The 19,360-nt window shown below is 42.8% G+C and overlaps 1 protein-coding gene across 1 annotated transcript in view; it reads left to right on the top strand.

Moving 5' to 3' along the window:
- mosmoa (modulator of smoothened a) overlaps nucleotides 1-4,112 on the top strand; it is a 29,616-nt gene extending 25,504 nt beyond the window's left edge. Inside the window, exon 3 of the mRNA XM_066643115.1 lies at nucleotides 1,921-4,112. Coding sequence (XP_066499212.1) covers nucleotides 1,921-2,105 — 185 coding nt within the window. The 3' untranslated portion in view covers nucleotides 2,106-4,112. The remainder of the gene's footprint in view (nucleotides 1-1,920) is intronic.
- Nucleotides 4,113-19,360: the final 15,248 nt, after the last annotated feature.

Here is a 19,360-nt window from a genome sequence, read left to right as displayed (position 1 = left end):
ACCTACAAACGTATGTTTTTGGACTGTGGGAGGAGTACCGGAGTACCCGGAGGAAACCCTTGCAGACACAGGGAGAACACACCACACTCCTCACAGACACTCACCCGGAGGAAACCCACACAGACACAGGGAGAACACACCACACTCCTCACAGTCAGTCACCCGGAGCAGGAATCGAACCCACAACCTCCAGGTCCCTGGAGCTGTGTGACTGCGACACCACCTGCTGCACCACCATTCCGCCCATTCAATATTCCAATATTCTAAAAATATTCTTTTAGAATACAATATTCTAAAATTCCAATACATTTGTAAATAAATCCATGGAAATTTTACATTTTGGAATATTTCCAAAGTTCTTGAGCTAAATTTCCCATGCAGAGTTACTGGTAATTTAATGGAAATTTATCGAAAATGTTCCACCCCTTTGCGACCCTAACACACACACACACACACTCATACCCCTATGGACAATTTTGCATGCCTGATCAACCTACCAGCATGTGTTTTTGGACTGTGAGAGGAAACAGGAGCACCTGGAGGAAACCCATGCAGACACTGTGAGAACACACCCAACCCCTGAAAGACTGTGAACCCACAACCCCAAATCTGTAGAGCCATGTGGCCTCTATGAGTCCTGCTGTTATATTGGCTTCAGAATGTGTTTTATAGCTGTATGAGCTTTCTCTTTTATTTTCCCTTCTTGTGTTACTGCAGCCTTCCTCACACAAAACTTCTCACAAAATATAAACCGTGACGTAGCTGACAGATGGGGGCCACAGTAATCATAATTAAATGAAGCTTGCATATAGCACATGCCAATAAAAGTAGTTGGAGGATGCTCAGTCTGTAGCTTCATTTCAGCTGATTTCACAATAGTTGAGGCACCAATTAGATGTTTTTGTGTGCAGTTGTGTTTGGGCTTACTTACAACGGGGGTTCCCACAATACTTTCATCAGATTTCAGTGTCTAGAGGCAAAATTAACCTACTCTTTAAAGCAATCTTGCACAATCTTCCAAACCTAGAAACCGCTAATCTTTAATGAAAAGTGGACCCCCGCGCCCTGATGCTCATACAACAAATGTCATCATTCTGAGTATTTGCAGTCCTCCACAGGAAGCCTAGGAGTCCATATTGCAGCTCTATCTTCACACCATTAAAGAAATAATGCCCTTTTGCACTGGTCTGATTGTAATTACATTGGACGTTAATGTGAAAATGTGTGTTTTGAAAGTGCTCTTGAGGAGTAAAGCTGAGATTGTGCTACCTGTGCAGTTAGGTCAGCACTGCAGCAGAGGCATTCCTCTACTGCAGGAAGTGGTGAAAACATGACCTTCAGTCCTTCAGACCTCTCTTCCTCCCCCTCATGGTGTCTGAAGAGACTCAGGCAGCTGAAGTGCCTTATGAAACCCTCGCTTTCCAAAGGCACTGTTGTCATTACCATTTGGTTATTTTAGGGAAAATGTATTCTCTCTCTCTCTCTCTCTGTCTCTCATTCTCCCATCAAGGCCGACATGTTTAATTGTAGCTTAGCAGCTTCCTGAAAGATGTTATTATCTTGCTAATGGGTGTCGAGATTAAATTGAGTCTCCACTCAAGCTTCTTTGTGCAGCTCCTGATCCCCTCTAAAAGCTTTCACACCCATTTTAGATTAGCTTCTCTCCAGCAACGGTCTCCAAGGATCTAAAATGCAGGAGGTCAGAGGTTGGAAGTGTAGAAGGTCCAGATCAGACATTCCAGGAGTTTGTTTGGCATCCGCACTGTCATCTGGTCCATGATTTAAACTGCACATACTCTTTAGGAGCTCTGTTGGTTCTTCGACTCTAGCCAGCGTTGAGTGATTGACTGTCTGAATGCTTGAGATGTTTCAGTGCTGAAATTTTAACCGTCTGTTTCTTTTGTCTGTCTCTCTCTGCAGTGATCTTGTTCTGTATGGCGGCTCTCATCTTCCCAATTGGATTCTACATTAACGAAGTGGGTGGGCAGCCCTACAAGCTGCCCAACAACACCGTGGTGGGCTCCTCTTATGTACTTTTTGTGCTGTCCATCTTTTTCACGATAGTGGGGCTGCTGTTTGCGGGAAAAGTGTGCTTGCCCGGCTGAGGGCTCGTCTCCTCCAGGGCCGACTGAGGCTTGTTTTATACTTATTTTGACAAAAAGAACAAAAGTAGCAGCGCTCACAGCAGTGCCGAGGAGGGCTGTCAGTATTGGGATGGTTATGCCAACAAACTTGCCAAATGACAATGCGTTGCAAAGCTAGCACCTCCTAAGCCCACACTACCCAAAGTCTACCTGAGCTTATTTCAGCCCCTCTTTTTTCTTGCACATTGGAGCGTCTGAGTACACGTCCCAATAGGGAGCACAGATGGATGCTGGTGGAACCCAGCGATCTGCAGTTCGGGACCTGCGAGAGGATTTGACCGCCTCATGATATTATGCTTACTTTTTCAGTTCGGAGGAGTTTTATTCAGCTCCCAAATGTTCACTCCAGCTTTGTAGTTTCATTCAGACTCTTACCCCTTGGGAGAAGAATGCCAGGCTGAGGCATGAAGGGCCACCAAGGCTTGGAGCTACATCTAACAGGGGCTGGAAACACTCCTGCTGAAGGAAGAGCCACAGCGCCCCCTTCAGTCTCTGTACTGCACTCAGTGGACGTGTCCTGGCCTGAGATCAGAGAGAGAAAAGGGAACAGTGTTGGAAACATGTGACAGAACTCAGTGAAAACTTAAAATTTTGATAGAAACACACGACAAAAGACAAAAGCACTAGGACTGCCGGTCAGGACCCTGTGAGGCCGTGCCTCACTGTGCTAAACCTTGTTGCCTGGGAAACCCATTACACGTACATGCATAAGTATATATATACATATATGTATGGACATGCCTCTGGATCTGGTGACCAAAATGAACAACCTGCCCTTAAGTGAATAGTGGGCTCCATCAGTTCAATCTGTTAGAAAGAAAGAGTGTGAGTGATGCTTTGTTCTTCAACCCTATCATCCCTTCCTTGTCTTGATTTGTGCTTTTGGCTCTGAATTTGTTTGCTTTTCATTTGCTGATGTGCCATGGATTGTTTCTGTTGTGTGAATACTAAGGGCAGGACTCTGTTATAGGGCGCACTGTGAGGTATAGCCATTACTAGGTGAAGCACCGCAGATGTATAAAATAAGAGAATTCCTTACCTCAACCTTTTTTCTTTTCCCTTCGTTAACCACGTCATCGTGTGCCCTGTAAGTTATATCTTGCTTTGATCCAAGACGTTTCTTTGAAAATGCTGAGATCATTGCAAAATTATTTATCTGACACTGAATAACAGGAGAGAATGTGTGTGAGTAACATCGGTTCTGTTTGTTTGAAATAATGCCTATTTTCAAACCGTGTATCATGCGAGAGTGTATGTCGAAAACGAACCAGAACAGAATCGGTATGTTTGGGGTTTTTTTTGTGTGTGTGTGTTTTTGTTTTCGTTTTTGTGTGTGTCCAATGAAGGTTAACATTTCCATATAGTTTTGCTCATCATGAAATATGTTGCTCTTTTCACTTCTTGTCATCCAACCCACTACCCTAAAGGTATATCCAAGGAAAATCAGTGTACCAATGGCCTTTTAGACCTGTTTTTTTATTATTATTTCAAGGACCTCTTGTGAGAATGTCCTTTTCCTGGAAGTATTTGCATTGTTCTCAAGGGTAGCAAATAGACAATTCAAGTATTTAGCCAATCTGCATTTATTTAAAACCCAAGTACAGGAGATCATAGCTTCCTTTCTTGGGCCAGTACAGTTGGCAAAATGATCTATTTATCATAGCAACTCAGTATTTGAGACAAAGCTGCAGGGTAATTTAAGCTGGAGATGATTTCGGCAGGAGTGGAAGACAAGAAAAAAATTATAAATAAACCATAATATGGAATTCAAAGAAATAGACGTGTCTTTACATTAAAGGGTGATAAATAGTTATTATTTATGGTTAAAAAAGGGAAGATTTAAAATGTATGAATAACAGTATTATCTATGGAAGGATGTTTTAGCATTCCTTGTGCACAGTTACTGTTAACAGATTCATATTACTGGCAAGACAACTGTTTTCTTCTGCTTCACTTTGTTTCGATATTTCACTGTATACAATAAAAGACATTAAAAATCCTTAGTGGTTGATGTTAAATGAGCTTTAAACTTACACATTTTTTTTATATCATTCAAGTATTGTGCTGGAATTGTGTTCTCTAAAGTGAATGAGCCGTATTCAGTTGAGTTTTGTAATCTCACATAATAATTTCAACATCCCAGAGGAGTAACAGTATGTGCTTTGCCTTGTAGTTCATATTTATATTGGTTCTAAAGGTAGGTCTTTAACAGTAATGCGAGGCATTGGGATTGTCTCTTTTGAAAAGTAAACCATGAATTTTCATTCATTCATTCATTACCTGTAACCCTTATCCAGTTCAAGGTCGCAGTGGGTCCAGAGCCTACATGGAATCATTGGGTGCAAGGCGGGAATACACCCTGGAGGGGGGTGCCATTCACTCACACACTCACACCTACGTACACTTTTTATTTTTTTTATTTTTTTTATTGAGTCGCCAATCCACCTACCAACGTGTGTTTTTGGACTGTGGCAGGAAACCGGAGCACCCAGAGGAAATTTTGTAGCAAAAAAGCAGACCACAGACATCACAAAAACTAAAGACATTTCAAATGGCAACTTTCTGGCTTTAACAAACACTAAAAGAAATCAAGAAAAATAATTGCGGTAACCAGTAACACAGGGAAGCAGTAGCACGGAATAAATTATGGAATCACTCGATTCTCAGTAGTACAGCACTAGACGACAAAAGGTCACACATTCACACATTCATTCACACACTCACACCTACGGGCACTCCAGAGTCGCCAATCCACCTACTAACGTGTGTTTTTGGACTGCGGTAGAAGAAGCACCCGGAGGAAACCCACACAGACACAGGGAGAACACACCACACTCCTCACAGACAGTCACCTGGAGGAAACCCACGCAGACACGGAGAACACACCACACTCCTCACAGACAGTCACCCGGAGGAAACCCACGCTGACACAGGGAGAACACACCACACTCCTCACAGACTGTCACCTGGAGGAAACCCACGCAGAAACAGGAAGAACACACCACACTCCTCACAGACAGTCACCCGGAGGAAACCCATGCGGAGACGTGGAGAACACACCACACTCCTCACAGTCACCCGGAAGGAACCCACACAGACAGAGAGAACACACCACACTCCTCACAGACAGTCACCCGGAGGAAACCCACGCAGACACAGGGAGAACACACCACACTCCTCACAGACAGTCACCCGGAGGAAACCCAGGCTGACACAGGGAGAACACACCACACTCCTCACAGACAGTCACCTGGAGGAAACCCACGCAGACACAGGGAGAACACACCACACTCCTCACAGACAGTCATCTGGAGGAAACCCACGCAGACACAGGGAGAACACACCACACTCCTCACAGACAGTCACCTGGAGGAAACCCACGCTGACACAGGGAGAACACACCACACTCCTCACAGACTGTCACCTGGAGGAAACCCACGCAGAAACAGGGAGAACACGCCACACTCCTCACAGACAGTCACCTGGAGGAAACCCACGCAGACACAGGGAGAACACACCACACTCCTCACAAACTGTCACCTGGAGGAAACCCACGCAGAAACAGGGAGAACACACCACACTCCTCACAGACAGTCACCTGGAGGAAACCCACGCAGACACAGGGAGAACACACCACACTCCTCACAGACAGTCACCCGGAGGAAACCCATGCGGAGACGTGGAGAACACACCACACTCCTCACAGTCACCCAGAAGGAACCCACACAGACACAGAGAGAACACACCACACTCCTCACAGACAGTCACCCGGAGGAAACCCACGCAGACACAGGGAGAACACACCACACTCCTCACAGACAGTCACCTGGAGGAAACCCACGCAGACACAGGGAGAACACACCACACTCCTCACAGACAGTCACCCGGAGGAAACCCACGCTGACACAGGTAGAACACACCACACTCCTCACAGACTGTCACCCGGAGGAAACCCACGCAGACACAGGGAGAACACACCACACTCCTCACAGACAGTCACCCGGAGGAAACCCATGCGGAGACGTGGAGAACACACCACACTCCTCACAGTCACCCAGAAGGAACCCACACAGACACAGAGAGAACACACCACACTCCTCACAGACAGTCACCCGGAGGAAACCCACGCAGACACAGGGAGAACACACCACACTCCTCACAGACAGTCACCTGGAGGAAACCCACGCAGACACAGGGAGAACACACCACACTCCTCACAGACTGTCACCTGGAGGAAACCCACGCAGAAACAGGGAGAACACACCACACTCTTCACAGACAGTCACCCGGAGGAAACCCACGCAGACACAGGGAGAACACACCACACTCCTCACAGACAGTCACCCGGAGGAAACCCACGCAGACACAGGGAGAACACACCACACTCCTCACAGAAAGTCACCCGGAGCATGAATCGAACCCACAACCTCCAGGTCCCCGGAGCTGTGTGACTGCGACACTACCTGCTGCACCACCGTGCTGCCCTTGAATTTTAATTTGCTCTAAGTATTTCGCAATGTTTGTAAAGTAGTCATTTACCACTGAGACACTGTTATGATAAAACACAAGAGAATCCATAACTGATAACATCAAGGAGCTCACCGTTTGTTCTTAAACTTGCCTTGATTTCCTACTGATGTCCTTCCCTCGAAATTGAGATCCGTTTCATCATGAGGCACTGTGACTGTTGTGTGTAAATGTGATTAGTCCAGGCACTAGATTAAATTATTTAACTCGTGTAGCTCAGGGCCGGATTTTGAGTGACATACTGAAATATTGTGGTATTATTGCTGTTACTAGTCTGTTTCTTTAGTAGCAGCCTGTCTCTTAGTGCTGTAAATGAACAATGGGCAGCGTGGAGTTTTGTTGTCAGTATGTCAGATGCAGAGGGCCTTTGTCCATCCGAAGTCTCCTCTGTTGAAAAATACAACATTCAGATGCTTATTAGATTTAGAAACCATAAAACAATAAAGCCCATTACATTGTGTGAACATTTCATAATGACTGGAGCAATACAAATGAAGATTTTAGAAATGTTTTTGTAAAAGGAGAACGACAGCATGCTCTTTCGCCCGAGTGCCACTTCGACATTTTTCTTACCCAACACAGAGATTTCTCCACACTTCCTGAATCTGTTTACAACATAATATATGGTAGATGCTGAAAGACCTCTGTGCCATCTTGTGTTGACTGTTCTTTTATGAACTGTTTCATAATTCTATAATGAAATGTAGTGAGCCACAACCCTTATTTCTTTCACAGAAGTCTGGGGCTCCTCCTACACTTCTCGTATTCCCTTGCTTATTGTGGAATGTTTAAAGAAATAATATTTATTGAATATTTAATATTTCTGGTTTGTTTTTTGCCTTGTCCCAAACAGGCAGCAAATTCTAAATTTGTTAATCACCATAAAGTACTAATAACTTGATGAAAACACACACATATATATATATATATATAAATCAGTTAAATTATTAATTAAATTATCACAGCTTCTTCTGTTTATTACATTTTGCACAATGTCTAAAATATCTGTGTATATTTAATGCCACTAACAATTAGTTTGATTTTCAAAGTATCTCCATAGAAGATCTGTAGTAGTGAGATGTCTCAGGTTTTAAAAACAAATAAATGAATGGAAATAGGACGTCTTGATAGTAATCAATAAATCAAATGCTCTGATGACATAAAGAAAAAATCATTTTATATATAGGCCACAGGACTGTAAAAATCCCATTCCAATAATGATGTAAAATGGCTTACCTACATCCCCTGCCCACATGTACACATGCTGCAAGTGTATATACATTTGCATATGCACAGAGATGCCCCATGCACCACTGAAAGCAAGAAGAATGCCAGAGAAAGCTACAATTGCATGTACTATTAAGCAAATAAAGACAGAGGTGGAGAAGTCCTCCAAAGATTTGGAGAAATCTCTACAAGCAAGGGACAAGGCCCTAAACCAGTTTTGACTGGCTGTGGTCTTCAGACCCTCAGATGGCACTGCATTAAAACAGACACACATCAGCAACCATTTCAGAAACCCACAGTAAAATGCTGCATCAACCTTCACAAGTTAAAAAGAAAGACTTAAAAACATATATAAATTGTTCATTCATTATCTGTAAACCTTATCCAATTCAGGGTCGCGTGGGTCCAAAGCCTACCTGGAATCATTGGGCACAAGGCGAGAAATACACCCTGGAGGGGGCGCCAGTCCTTCACAGGGCAACACACACACATTCACTCACACACACACCTACAGACACTTTTGAGTCGCCAACCCACCTACCAACGTGTGGTTTTAGACTGTGGGAGGAAACCAGAGCACCCGGAGGAAACCCACGCAGACACAGGGAGAACACAACACACTCCTCACAGACAGTCACCCGGAGCAGCAATCGAACCAACAACCTCCATGCCCCTGGAGCTGTGTGACTGCGACACTACCTGCTGCACCACCATATATAAATATTATTTGAAATTTATTATAAGTGCACAGTTCAAATACCAGGATCTAGATTGTATGGGGTGCCTTAGTGCACATGGTATGTGTGAATTACTAATCTGTGAAATCCCCATTAATTTTCAATTATATATCGTTGAATTATATACACCAACTTTCAGTGGGAGTACATGTAAAAAGATTTTATTCCAAGCGTTTCTATTGGTCCATTCATTGTGTGAAGAACAGCTGCTGTGTTTAAATGATATAGTAAACTAAATATCCACAAAAAATGTAGGTGCATGTTTTTCATTGGACGGTGACGATACATAAGTATTGGAGCAGCATGTGCCATCCAGACCCAGTCTTTTTTTTTGAAGGCCTGGCTTAGTTTAGCAAGCCAACGCCATGCTACATTATGCATTACAACAGCATTGTCCTGTAGTAATAGAAAGGGTCTATTCTACAGGGTGGGCCATTTATATGGATACACCTTAATAAAACGGGAACAGTTGGTGATATTAACTTCCTGTTTGTGGCACATTAGTATATGGGAGGGGGGAAACTTTTCAAAATGAGTGGTGACCATGGTGGCCATTTTGAAGTCGGCCATTTTGGATCCAACTTTTGTTTTTTCAATGGGAAGAGGGTCATGTGACACATCAAACTTATTGGGCATTTCACAAGAAAAACAATGGTGTGGATTTAACGTAACATTTTTCTTTCATGAGTTATTTACAAATTTCTGACCACTTATAAAATGTGTTCAAGGTGCTGCCCATTGTGTTGGATTATCAATGCAACCCTCTTCTCCCACTCTTCACACACTTTTCTTGTGAAATTCCTAATAGGTTTGATGTGCCATGTGACCCTCTTCCCATTGAAAAAACAAAATTTGGATCCAAAATGGCCGACTTCAAATTGGCCGCCATGGTCACCACCCATCTTGAAAAGTCTCCCCCCTCCCATATACTAATGTGCCACAAACAGGAAGTTAATATCACCAACCATTCCCATTTTATTAAGGTGTATCCATATAAATGGCCCACCCTGTAGTCCAGAGCCATTAAAACATTTAGTGCTTTGTGGGGAAAAAATGGAGAAGCAAAACTGGGAAATCACTTCATTAACGTTAATATAGGAATATTTAGCTTCTATTTAATTTTGGTTATATATAAATACAGTATTTCAGTGAGAAACCTCTAACCAAGCTTTATTCCCAGGACTGAGATAGAAAAGTACAACAACACACTCTGCTGCCAAGATCTTTTGAAGCTTATCAAGATGTTACATGTGGAGCCAATACACACTCACTCATCCTGTAGTCTGATTGCTGTTGGGTCAGTGCGTCCTAGCCAAAACTGGCCATTCTTTTCTCAGGTTTTTTTCCCCCATAATCTTTTTTCCCCTCGTGCCAGCCTCCAAGAGAAATAATGCCCCAGTGTCAATAACACCATGGCAGAGCTGTTGAACACAGTGGCTGCAGTTGTCTCAGAAAGCTTTGTGCTTTTAGACGATGCTGATCACAAGCTAAATACGGGATGCCTGAATGCTCTTGTTAACTCGCCCTTTCTCTGTCTGTGGTAATCACTGGGCTGAGAGAAGAAGCTGAAGGCTTGTGATCAGCTTGTTCAGCTTAGTGTTAATGACCTTCCTTTGTAAGCACTAACCGAACAAATCTAAATACTATAGGCTAGATGTGTAAATCAGTCAATAACAATTCCTATATTATTTATTCAGTAACTATGACCTCATGCCCTTAAACACTTTGGAATTAATTTCCCATTCATAGAATTCTGGAACGAATTTTTCAAACAAATCCACAGGGAAACGTTTCCACATCCCCAGAACTGGTTTCGCAAACGCTTGTCCTTCACTTGACAGAGTAGGTTTTAGCTGAGAGGAGAGTCACTCATTTACATATGATCAAAATGTAAAACAACAAGCACAGCACAACAGTGTGACTTAGGAGTGCTATTTGCATAGTGGAATATAGACAAGAAAGACAATATTAAAACAAACAAAACAACACCATTCAAAATACTCTACAATTTCATTTTGGGTTCATCTTTTATAGTTGATTTTACATTAACACCAATATTTAATGAGGCAGCTGTGAATTTAAGGTTAGAGGAGCAAGCTTGGTTTAGAACATTTGCTTCTTGGACCCTCTGGACCTAATGGAGGAGGGGGAACTGAAGACACAGCCCTTTCTCCATCAACATCTATGGCTGAAGTGCTCTTGATCAAGGCACCAAACCCATCATTGGGCATGAGGCAGGAATACACTCTGTATAGTGTGCCAGTCACAGGGTATCAACAGGGTGACCAGACGTCCTCTTTTACCCGGACATGTCCTCTTTTTTAGACTTAAAAAAATGTCCGGGCGGAATTTCACAAACGTCCGAGATTTTGTTTTTCTAGAGCTTACATAGAACTTCAAGAAGCGTTTCATTCACAAACTAGTCCCGCCCTCCCCTACTCCGATTGGTTCGCTTGAGTGAGAAGGGGGCACGGTGAAGTAGCTTAAAATCTTCTGATTGGACGGTCTGACTGTAGAGCTACCGTTATTGGTCAATAACCTTCTCTGTAAACATTTAATTGATCAGTCTGCACGTCAGTAGTCGTCCAGCCCCCCCCCCCCCCCCCCCCCCCCCAGCATCAACAATCTGGTCACCCTAGCATCATACACTCGCATCTATAGACACTTCTGTAGGTCAGTTCACCTACAAATGTGCTCCTGGACTGCGGGAGGAAACACCTGGGTGACAGTAACACTACTAGTTGTGCCCCTCACTTTAATTTCATTCATGAAAATGTGGGATAGGGGCATTTTAAAGGTCACATAATGTTTATTTCTTAGATGTGCTTGTCCATGACATATCGGAACCTTTATTTTTAACAGTGTGTGGCTAAGAATAACCCTTTGGCTAAGACATCTTCACCCATTATTTTAAACTGACTTTCTGTTCAATAGCACATTGTAAATGTATTCTATTTGATGGCACCAAGCTCAAAAGAAGATTTGAACTCTCTTTTTTTGCATAATTTGTGATGTACAATGGTACAATTCTATGTGATATTACTGGTGGTAGCTTGTTATCATCTGTGATATTTGTGACAGTGATATTTTAATGTAAGGTGCTTGTTTGCTGAGAACAGTTGGTGCTTCTATTAGTCGCTCTGGAGCCTCCAGGGACCACAGAGGGACAGGCTGAACCATTCTAATGTTCTGTACTGGACGTGGGAATAGACACCACTCTCTACAGCGGATTTAGTGCCAAAATACACAAACAAATAATAAACCTCCAATAAACGATCTGTCACTAAAGCCCTGATCACTGTTTCACTGAATCACACAATCATCTTTTGTAGATGGACCAATCTTGGCTCATTTAAACCCCATTTTATGTTCTAACTTTGTACGCGAGCAGCATACAGAGAATTTATATAAATAAGGGCTGTTGCTATCATTTATAATCACTGTTTAACAATATATTAAATATTTTGATGATTATGTTTTTGTGCATTATTTTGATTCACGTTTATTGTCATTTGGTTTTTATGGCTGTTTTCCTACTTCTCCTGATCCCTTAGAATAACACAGGCTGCTTTTGCCATTGTGTTTCTGAGATGGCGCTATGTAAATAACATGGCTGCCTTTGCATTGTGCCTTATTTAAAAAGCTGTCCAGGCCAAAACACTCCTTATAACTTCAACAGGAATGGGAATGGCAAAATTGCAGTGGATTGTGGACATGTGTAAATATGCTAGTTTTTGTAACATAACGAAAAACAAACAAGCACTGGGAGCAAACAGTAAGATTTGAAACGTTGACAATGTTTTAATAAATACCAAATTTTCAGTTTAAAGGCTAAGCACCACTTAATGGACCTCCATGAATATTCCATATTATTTTAGTTACTGACAGATATAAGTATGAATTAAAATGAAAATAGCAGCTTAATTTGCTTTAAAACTGACAATTTTATTAAATTGACGGAAAAACCCGAGCTCGCTACGGAAATTCTCGAACGCAACCGTGACGTCACTGGCGGACAACAGCTGAACAACGCCGCGGTAAAACACCGTTATGACTGACTGTTATGGCAGTATCTAGCTAAATAACCAACGTTATTCATGACAGTAGCCTAGCAATAAGCTAAACACAAATTTAGAGGTACCGTTATTCTTGTAAATGTGATCGAAGTCGAACTCGAATTCATCCGACACTATAAACCTCCGTAATGCAGCTACGTAGCCGAGTATAATCTGAGCCACCGAGTTTAGCGAGTCAAGCTAACGTTAACTAACACCAACTGAAACAGGCGAAGTGAGTGTCCTTACCCTGTTTACCTCCATGTTACAGAGGCTCTTGAACACCTTTCGTTGGTTTCCTTACATGCCCATATTGTTGGAAAAGCGCCAGTGATATGAGCTACAGATAACGGAGTGAGCGGATGGTCCTTTCCAAAGTGACCGTTAAAAGTGGACAAATTTAGTCTATTTTCTGGATATTTTGGGATCTTTGGGCCATTTGTTCACAGATGTCCCACTGTACATTGAATGATTGCAGCCAAAAAAAACACACCTTTTCGCCATTTTGCATTAAATTAAGTGCAGCTTCTAGAGTGTTGTCCACCATCTACGTCACAGGCAAGACGCCTATTAGAGTTTCCGAACACCGTTGGGGGGGGGGGGGACCAACGGTCTTTTAAACCTTATTCCTTGAATTAGTAAGAAACAACATGTTTTCTGACTATCAATAAACACAAGTTAGGAACTCAAACTCCACTGTATTTATTTGTTTGACACTTTCATAGAGCTGATGCTTAGCCTTTAAAATGCTGAGGAAAATGTTTTGCGTGAAAATATTTGCGTGATTTTTATTTTAATGTTTTTTCTTAAATCATACTCAGTAAAATGCTACAGAGTCATTTCACTGAGAACAGATACATTTTCTTTTCAGGAATGGGAAACCTATTCACAAGGACGCAATATTTAATGAAATCTGGGTTTTTTATTTTTAATTTGATTCAAATTCATGATACATTTTTCATGCGGTTCTTTTGAGGTTCCACAGGAGCTTTACTTTATCTTCCTGGCCATGAATCATGAGTGGATACTCCAGCTGAGGGCTAGTGAAGTGAGTATCCTGAGACAGGTTCAAGACACATGATAGCGCTCTCACAAATCACTGTACCATGTTCAAATCCACTCCATTTGGACCCATTTTCAAGGCCCTGATTGGATCCTCACTGAGGCTGCTAAAATTAGCTAAATGTATTGTTGCGGCAGGGAAGAGAGTTAAAATACAACAGTGATTTTTCTTCCAATGTCTTGTGATGATTGCCTTTTTCATCCAAATTTTTTACAATCTCTTCTATCCACTCAAATCCTTGATTATAGCAAAGGGAGTTTAAGAATGGCAGAGTCTGCCCAGTAGCAGCATCAATGCAGTTTCCCCTTTTCAGCACCAGCAGTCCTTGGAGTTATTGTGCAGTATCAATAAAACATTTTAGGGGTGAGTGGGTGATTATTAACAGTTACATCCTTGTCCTTTCACCTCATGTAATCAATCAGTCGAAACATGTTTGGTGTCCACTATTTCTTTGCACTGGAGCACAAAGATAAACTTGGTAACAAGTGATAAATGCTTATAGCCACCATGTTAGCAGTGGGCTAAGGGAATCTGTATATTGTGTAAATCGCACACTGGCCTCAGACTATACAGTTTTCTATGTACTGTTTTTGTCCACTATAATAGATAAACAGTAAGACATTAGAAGTCAGGGACTACATAAGCAAGTACAGTTGAGTTTTATTAATAACTGAGATTTAAGGCAAGAGTGTGATGATATAGACATGACGTTTACTTATTAGATATATTAGTGTTGTAGTTCTGGCTCAAAACTTGGTCGATTACATTTTAAATAAAACTGTACATGTCGGTATTTTCAGGCAGTCGCTATCAGCTGCTTCTAGTTGCAGAAGCCTAATTACAGCACATTTGGACATTTTCTCTTATACCGATACACTGTGACAGTCTCTAGGGTCTTGGTGGATGGTTGGTAATGAGTGATTCTGCCTTCTGCTGTCTCTGTGTGAAGTGTCAATCTTCATCACTGGATCAGACATCGACACATGGAAATAGCTTTCTGCAACCATGAAAGGCTTCAGAACGCCTGGCAGGAAAACTGATGCTCTTTTCAGCTTTACCCCCTCGCCCCCGTCCTCTCTGTCTCACCCATCTCCTTATGATGATCATATGTTGACTCATAACCTGCAATTCATCTTTAATATTTGATTTAGATATAATTTGTTAACTAAACTTCATAAAAAAATATGAATCTGATACATATTCATTCATTCATTGTCTGTAACCCTTATCCAGTTCAGGGTCGCGGTGGGTCCAGAGCCTACCTGGAATCATTGGGTGCAAGGCGGGAATACACCCTGGAGGGGGGGCCAGTCCTTCACAGGGCAACACAGAAACACCCACACATTCACTCACACCTACGGACACTTTGAGTCACTAATCCACCTACCAACGTGTGTTTTTGGACTGTGGGAGGAAACCGGAGCACCCGGAGGAAACCCACACAGACACAGGGAGAACACACCACACTCCTCACAGACAGTCACCCGGAGGAAACCCACACAGACACGGGGAGAACACACCACACTCCTCACAGACAGTCACCCGGAGGAAACCCATGCAGACACGGGGAGAACACACCAACTCCTCACAGACAGTCACCCGGAGGAAACCCACGCGGACACAGGGAGAACACACTAAACTCCTCACAGACAGTCACCTGGAGGAAACCCACGCAGACACAGAGAGAACACACTAACTCCTCACAGACAGTCACCTGGAGGAAACCCACGCAGATACAGGGAGAACACAACACACTCCTCACAGACAGTCACCCAGAGCGGGAATCGAACCCACAACCTCCAGGTCCCTGGAGTTGTGTGACTGCAACACTCTGATACATATTTTTAAATGTAAATTATTATGATACGTCACAATTTCTGGATAATGAAATCATTAAAACTTAAAAAGTCAACTTAAAAACCCCATTTACACCTGGTCATTTCAGGTGGTGTCAGACTGGACCCAGACAAGATATACAACTACACTCTGTAGTCACGTGTGTGTGGGGTTAGTCACTTATGATCAAAAACTGTTAGCTATGTGGTGCATAACATGCAAATCAGCATTTACACAGGATGGATTCATAGGTTTGTATACTTAGCTGAACCTATGTGTGCTTTTAGGTCCTTTACACCTTTATTTGCTACACAAAACATGGGAATTTCTTTTTTAACTCCTCCGAGAACTTACATTTACGTTTCGGCATAGCTGCTCGAGATGAGGGTAGGTAGATGAGCTTTGCCTGACGTAAACAAGGACTACTGACGTGCAGACTGACCAATTAAATGTTTACAGAGAAGGTTATCGACCAATAACGGTAGCTCTACAGTCAGACCGTCCAATCAGAAGATTTTTGGCTACTTCACCACGCCCCCTTCTCACTCAAGCGAACCAATCGGAGTAGGGGAGGGCGGGACTAGTTTGTGAACGAAACTTCTCGAAGTTCTATGTAAGCTCTAGAAAAACAAAATCCCGGACCTTTGTGAAATTCCGCCCGGACATTTTTTTAATTCTAAAAAAGAGGACGTCTGGTCACCCTATTATTAGGCATCACCACCATATTAATAAATCTGCATTTATGTACAATACATAAATTCACATCAAACCTCAAATGTCATATAATTAATTAGTTCACTGGATTTCCCCTTTACTACACAACTGAACCCCTACTCTTTACACCCTCTTGCCATATTACCCGCTGTGTCTCTGCAGGTGAGCTGAGGGGAGAGCCTGCATTAGGCTGAATCATGCTGCTTGCTTGAGGCAAGCCTTAGGGGAGTCTCTTTTCACTCCATCTCCTCATCACTGTGGGGCTTCCTGAGGAAATGGCAGACATATGCTCCAGACTAATGCAGGAATTATGTGCTAATCTATTTGAACCATATCTTAATGTGCATTTTTATGTTTGTAAGAAGGATAAGAGGTTACTTGAGTGGAATTAGAGGCTTATATCGTAGAAAAAAATATAACAATGTAAGGAAATTGTGTACATTTGATTAATTCCTGGTAGGCCAGATTTTCCGACTGGGGGAGAGAGAGTGGATGTCTCCAACAATACACAGCCCCACACTGCCATCTGCTGCTTACATCTGGACTGTACAACTGCAAGTATGTAACTAGGAAATGCTTTTTAGCCTTCAATGTATGTCCTTTTTAATTAAGGAAGTGTACTTTGCTTATATTCTGACATTACACTTCTGAATGACTGTTGCTTGCTGACCTTGAGAAACAGGACACGTGCATGTCTTGAGATTCTCGCTCAGAAATATCTGGGATGTAGATTATATTTGTACATAAAATTATAGAATAAAAATAAGCAGTGATGTCTAAATGGACTGCCAACCACTTCTGAGCCTTGGGAGCAGTCTGGGGGTCAATCTGGTGTGAGGTGGGGGGCGTAATATAAATTATAATTTGTATATTTATGCATACTTATTAATTTTGTGCATTTATTTATTACTCAATATATTTCTTTCTGTATTATTTACTATTTTTATTCATTCGTGGTAGGTTTTCTGTTTTAAATCACGTCCGAAACAGCGGACATGACTTTTGCTGATAAATGTGTTAAGCCATGCTGTGCATACAGATGCTGACGCGCTGTCTCGGGTCAGTGAGTTCAGCTTGCACAGCATTAACTCGTGGAAACGCGTGGGTTTTCTTCTGACTGTCCGGATAGTGAAGGTAAACTAATATGCATTTCGTTGTAGAGTCACATGAAGGAGCCATCTAAAAAATGTTAGAACTGCAGCTCAAAAATGTACCATCAAACACTGGCAAAAATGTGAAGTTTAAGGTGGATTGCAATTTGCTGTCGCTGTTTATAATACAATAAGAAGAATACTACCAATGAAATATTAATTCATTCATTCATTATCTGTAACCCTTATCCAGTTCAGGGTCGCGGTGGGTCCAGAGCCTACCTGGAATCATTGGGCGCAAGGCAGGGAATACACCCTGGAGGGGGCGCCAGTCCTTCACAGGGCAACACAGACACACACACACATTCACTCACACACACACCTACGGACACTTTGGAGTCATCAATCGACCTACCAACGTGTGTTTTTTGGACCATGGGAGGAAACCGGAGCACCCGGAGGAAACCCACGCAGACACAGAGAGAACACACCACACTCTTCACAGACAGTCACCCGGAGGAAACCCACGCAGACACAGGGAGAACACACCACACTCCTCACAGACCGTCACCCGGAGGAAACCCACGCAGACACAGGGAGAACACACCACACTCCTCACAGACAGTCACCCGGAGGAAACCCACACAGACACAGGGAGAACACACCACACTCCTCACAGACAGTCACCCGGAGGAAACCCACGCAGACACAGGGAGAACACACCACACTCCTCACAGACAGTCACCCGGACAGGAATCGAACCCACAACCTCCAGGTCCCTGGAGCTGTGTGACTGCACCACCGTGCTGCCCTGAAATATTAATACAAGTAATTAATGTAATTAACTTTTTTAATTCTTTTTCTGCATTTATATTTTTAAAGTTTTGTTTGATTTACTTATTCATTTGTTTATACTTTTTAAAATGTATTTATATCATTCATTCATTCATTCATTCATTATCTGTAACCCTTATCCAGTTCAGGGTCACGGTGGGTCCAGAGTCTACCTGGAATCATTGGGCACAAGGCGAGAATACACCCTGGAGGGGGCGCCAGTCCTTCACAGGGCAACACACACTCACACACAGACCTCACTTTTTTTGAGTCGCCAAGCCACCTACCAACGTGTGTTTTTGGACTGTGGGAGGTAACCGGAGGAAACCCACGAAGACACAGGGAGAACATTGGTCTCTTTGGTATTTTTCAAAACACCATGCCCTATGACAGATTCTTCCAGCTCCGGTCTCACTTGCATTTGGTCAACAATTTGGAGAAGCCAGCTGAGAACAATGATGTGTTTTTCAAGGTACGTCCTCTCTATGATGCCATACGCAGTAGATGCTTGGAGCTTCTACTAGAGGAGAACCTTTGCGTTGATGAACAAATGGTACCATTTCGCGGAGCTTTGTCTGTCAAGCAATTAATCAAAGGTAAGCCCCAGTAAGAAGACCCAGTATGTCTCCAGAACCACATCATGTCCTCCAGAGACCAGTTCGCAGACCATTTCAGGATGTAAAGCCTCTACCTGAAGTGCAGTATGACATGGTTGACCACATGCCAAATTATGATGAAAAGAAAGAGGCTACTAAATGCAAGGTGCTAAACTGTACAGGAAAAACACGTCTTTTGTGACAAATGCAACATCCACTTGTGCTTTGTGCCACAACGAAACTGCTCCAAGGCTGCTCATAGAAAATGAGAATACATGAAAACATTCACAAGCTGATGTCTTCTCAAAGTTCAGGTTCCATTCCAAGTTCATTCATTATCTGTAACCGCTTATCCAATTCACGGTGGGTCCAGAGCCTACCTGGAATGATTGGGCGCAAGGCAGGGAATACACCCTGGAGGGGGCGCCAGTCCTTCACAGGGCAACACAGACATACACACACATTCACTCACACCTACGGACACTTTTGAGTCACCAATCCACCTACCGACGTGTGTTTTTGGACTGTGGAAGGAA

The sequence above is a fragment of the Hoplias malabaricus genome, chromosome 13 (genome assembly GCF_029633855.1).
Source record: "Hoplias malabaricus isolate fHopMal1 chromosome 13, fHopMal1.hap1, whole genome shotgun sequence".
NCBI classification, from domain to species: Eukaryota; Metazoa; Chordata; class Actinopteri; order Characiformes; family Erythrinidae; genus Hoplias; species Hoplias malabaricus.
Note: the sequence above shows the minus strand (reverse complement) of the source record. Positions and strands in the feature narration are given on the sequence as shown.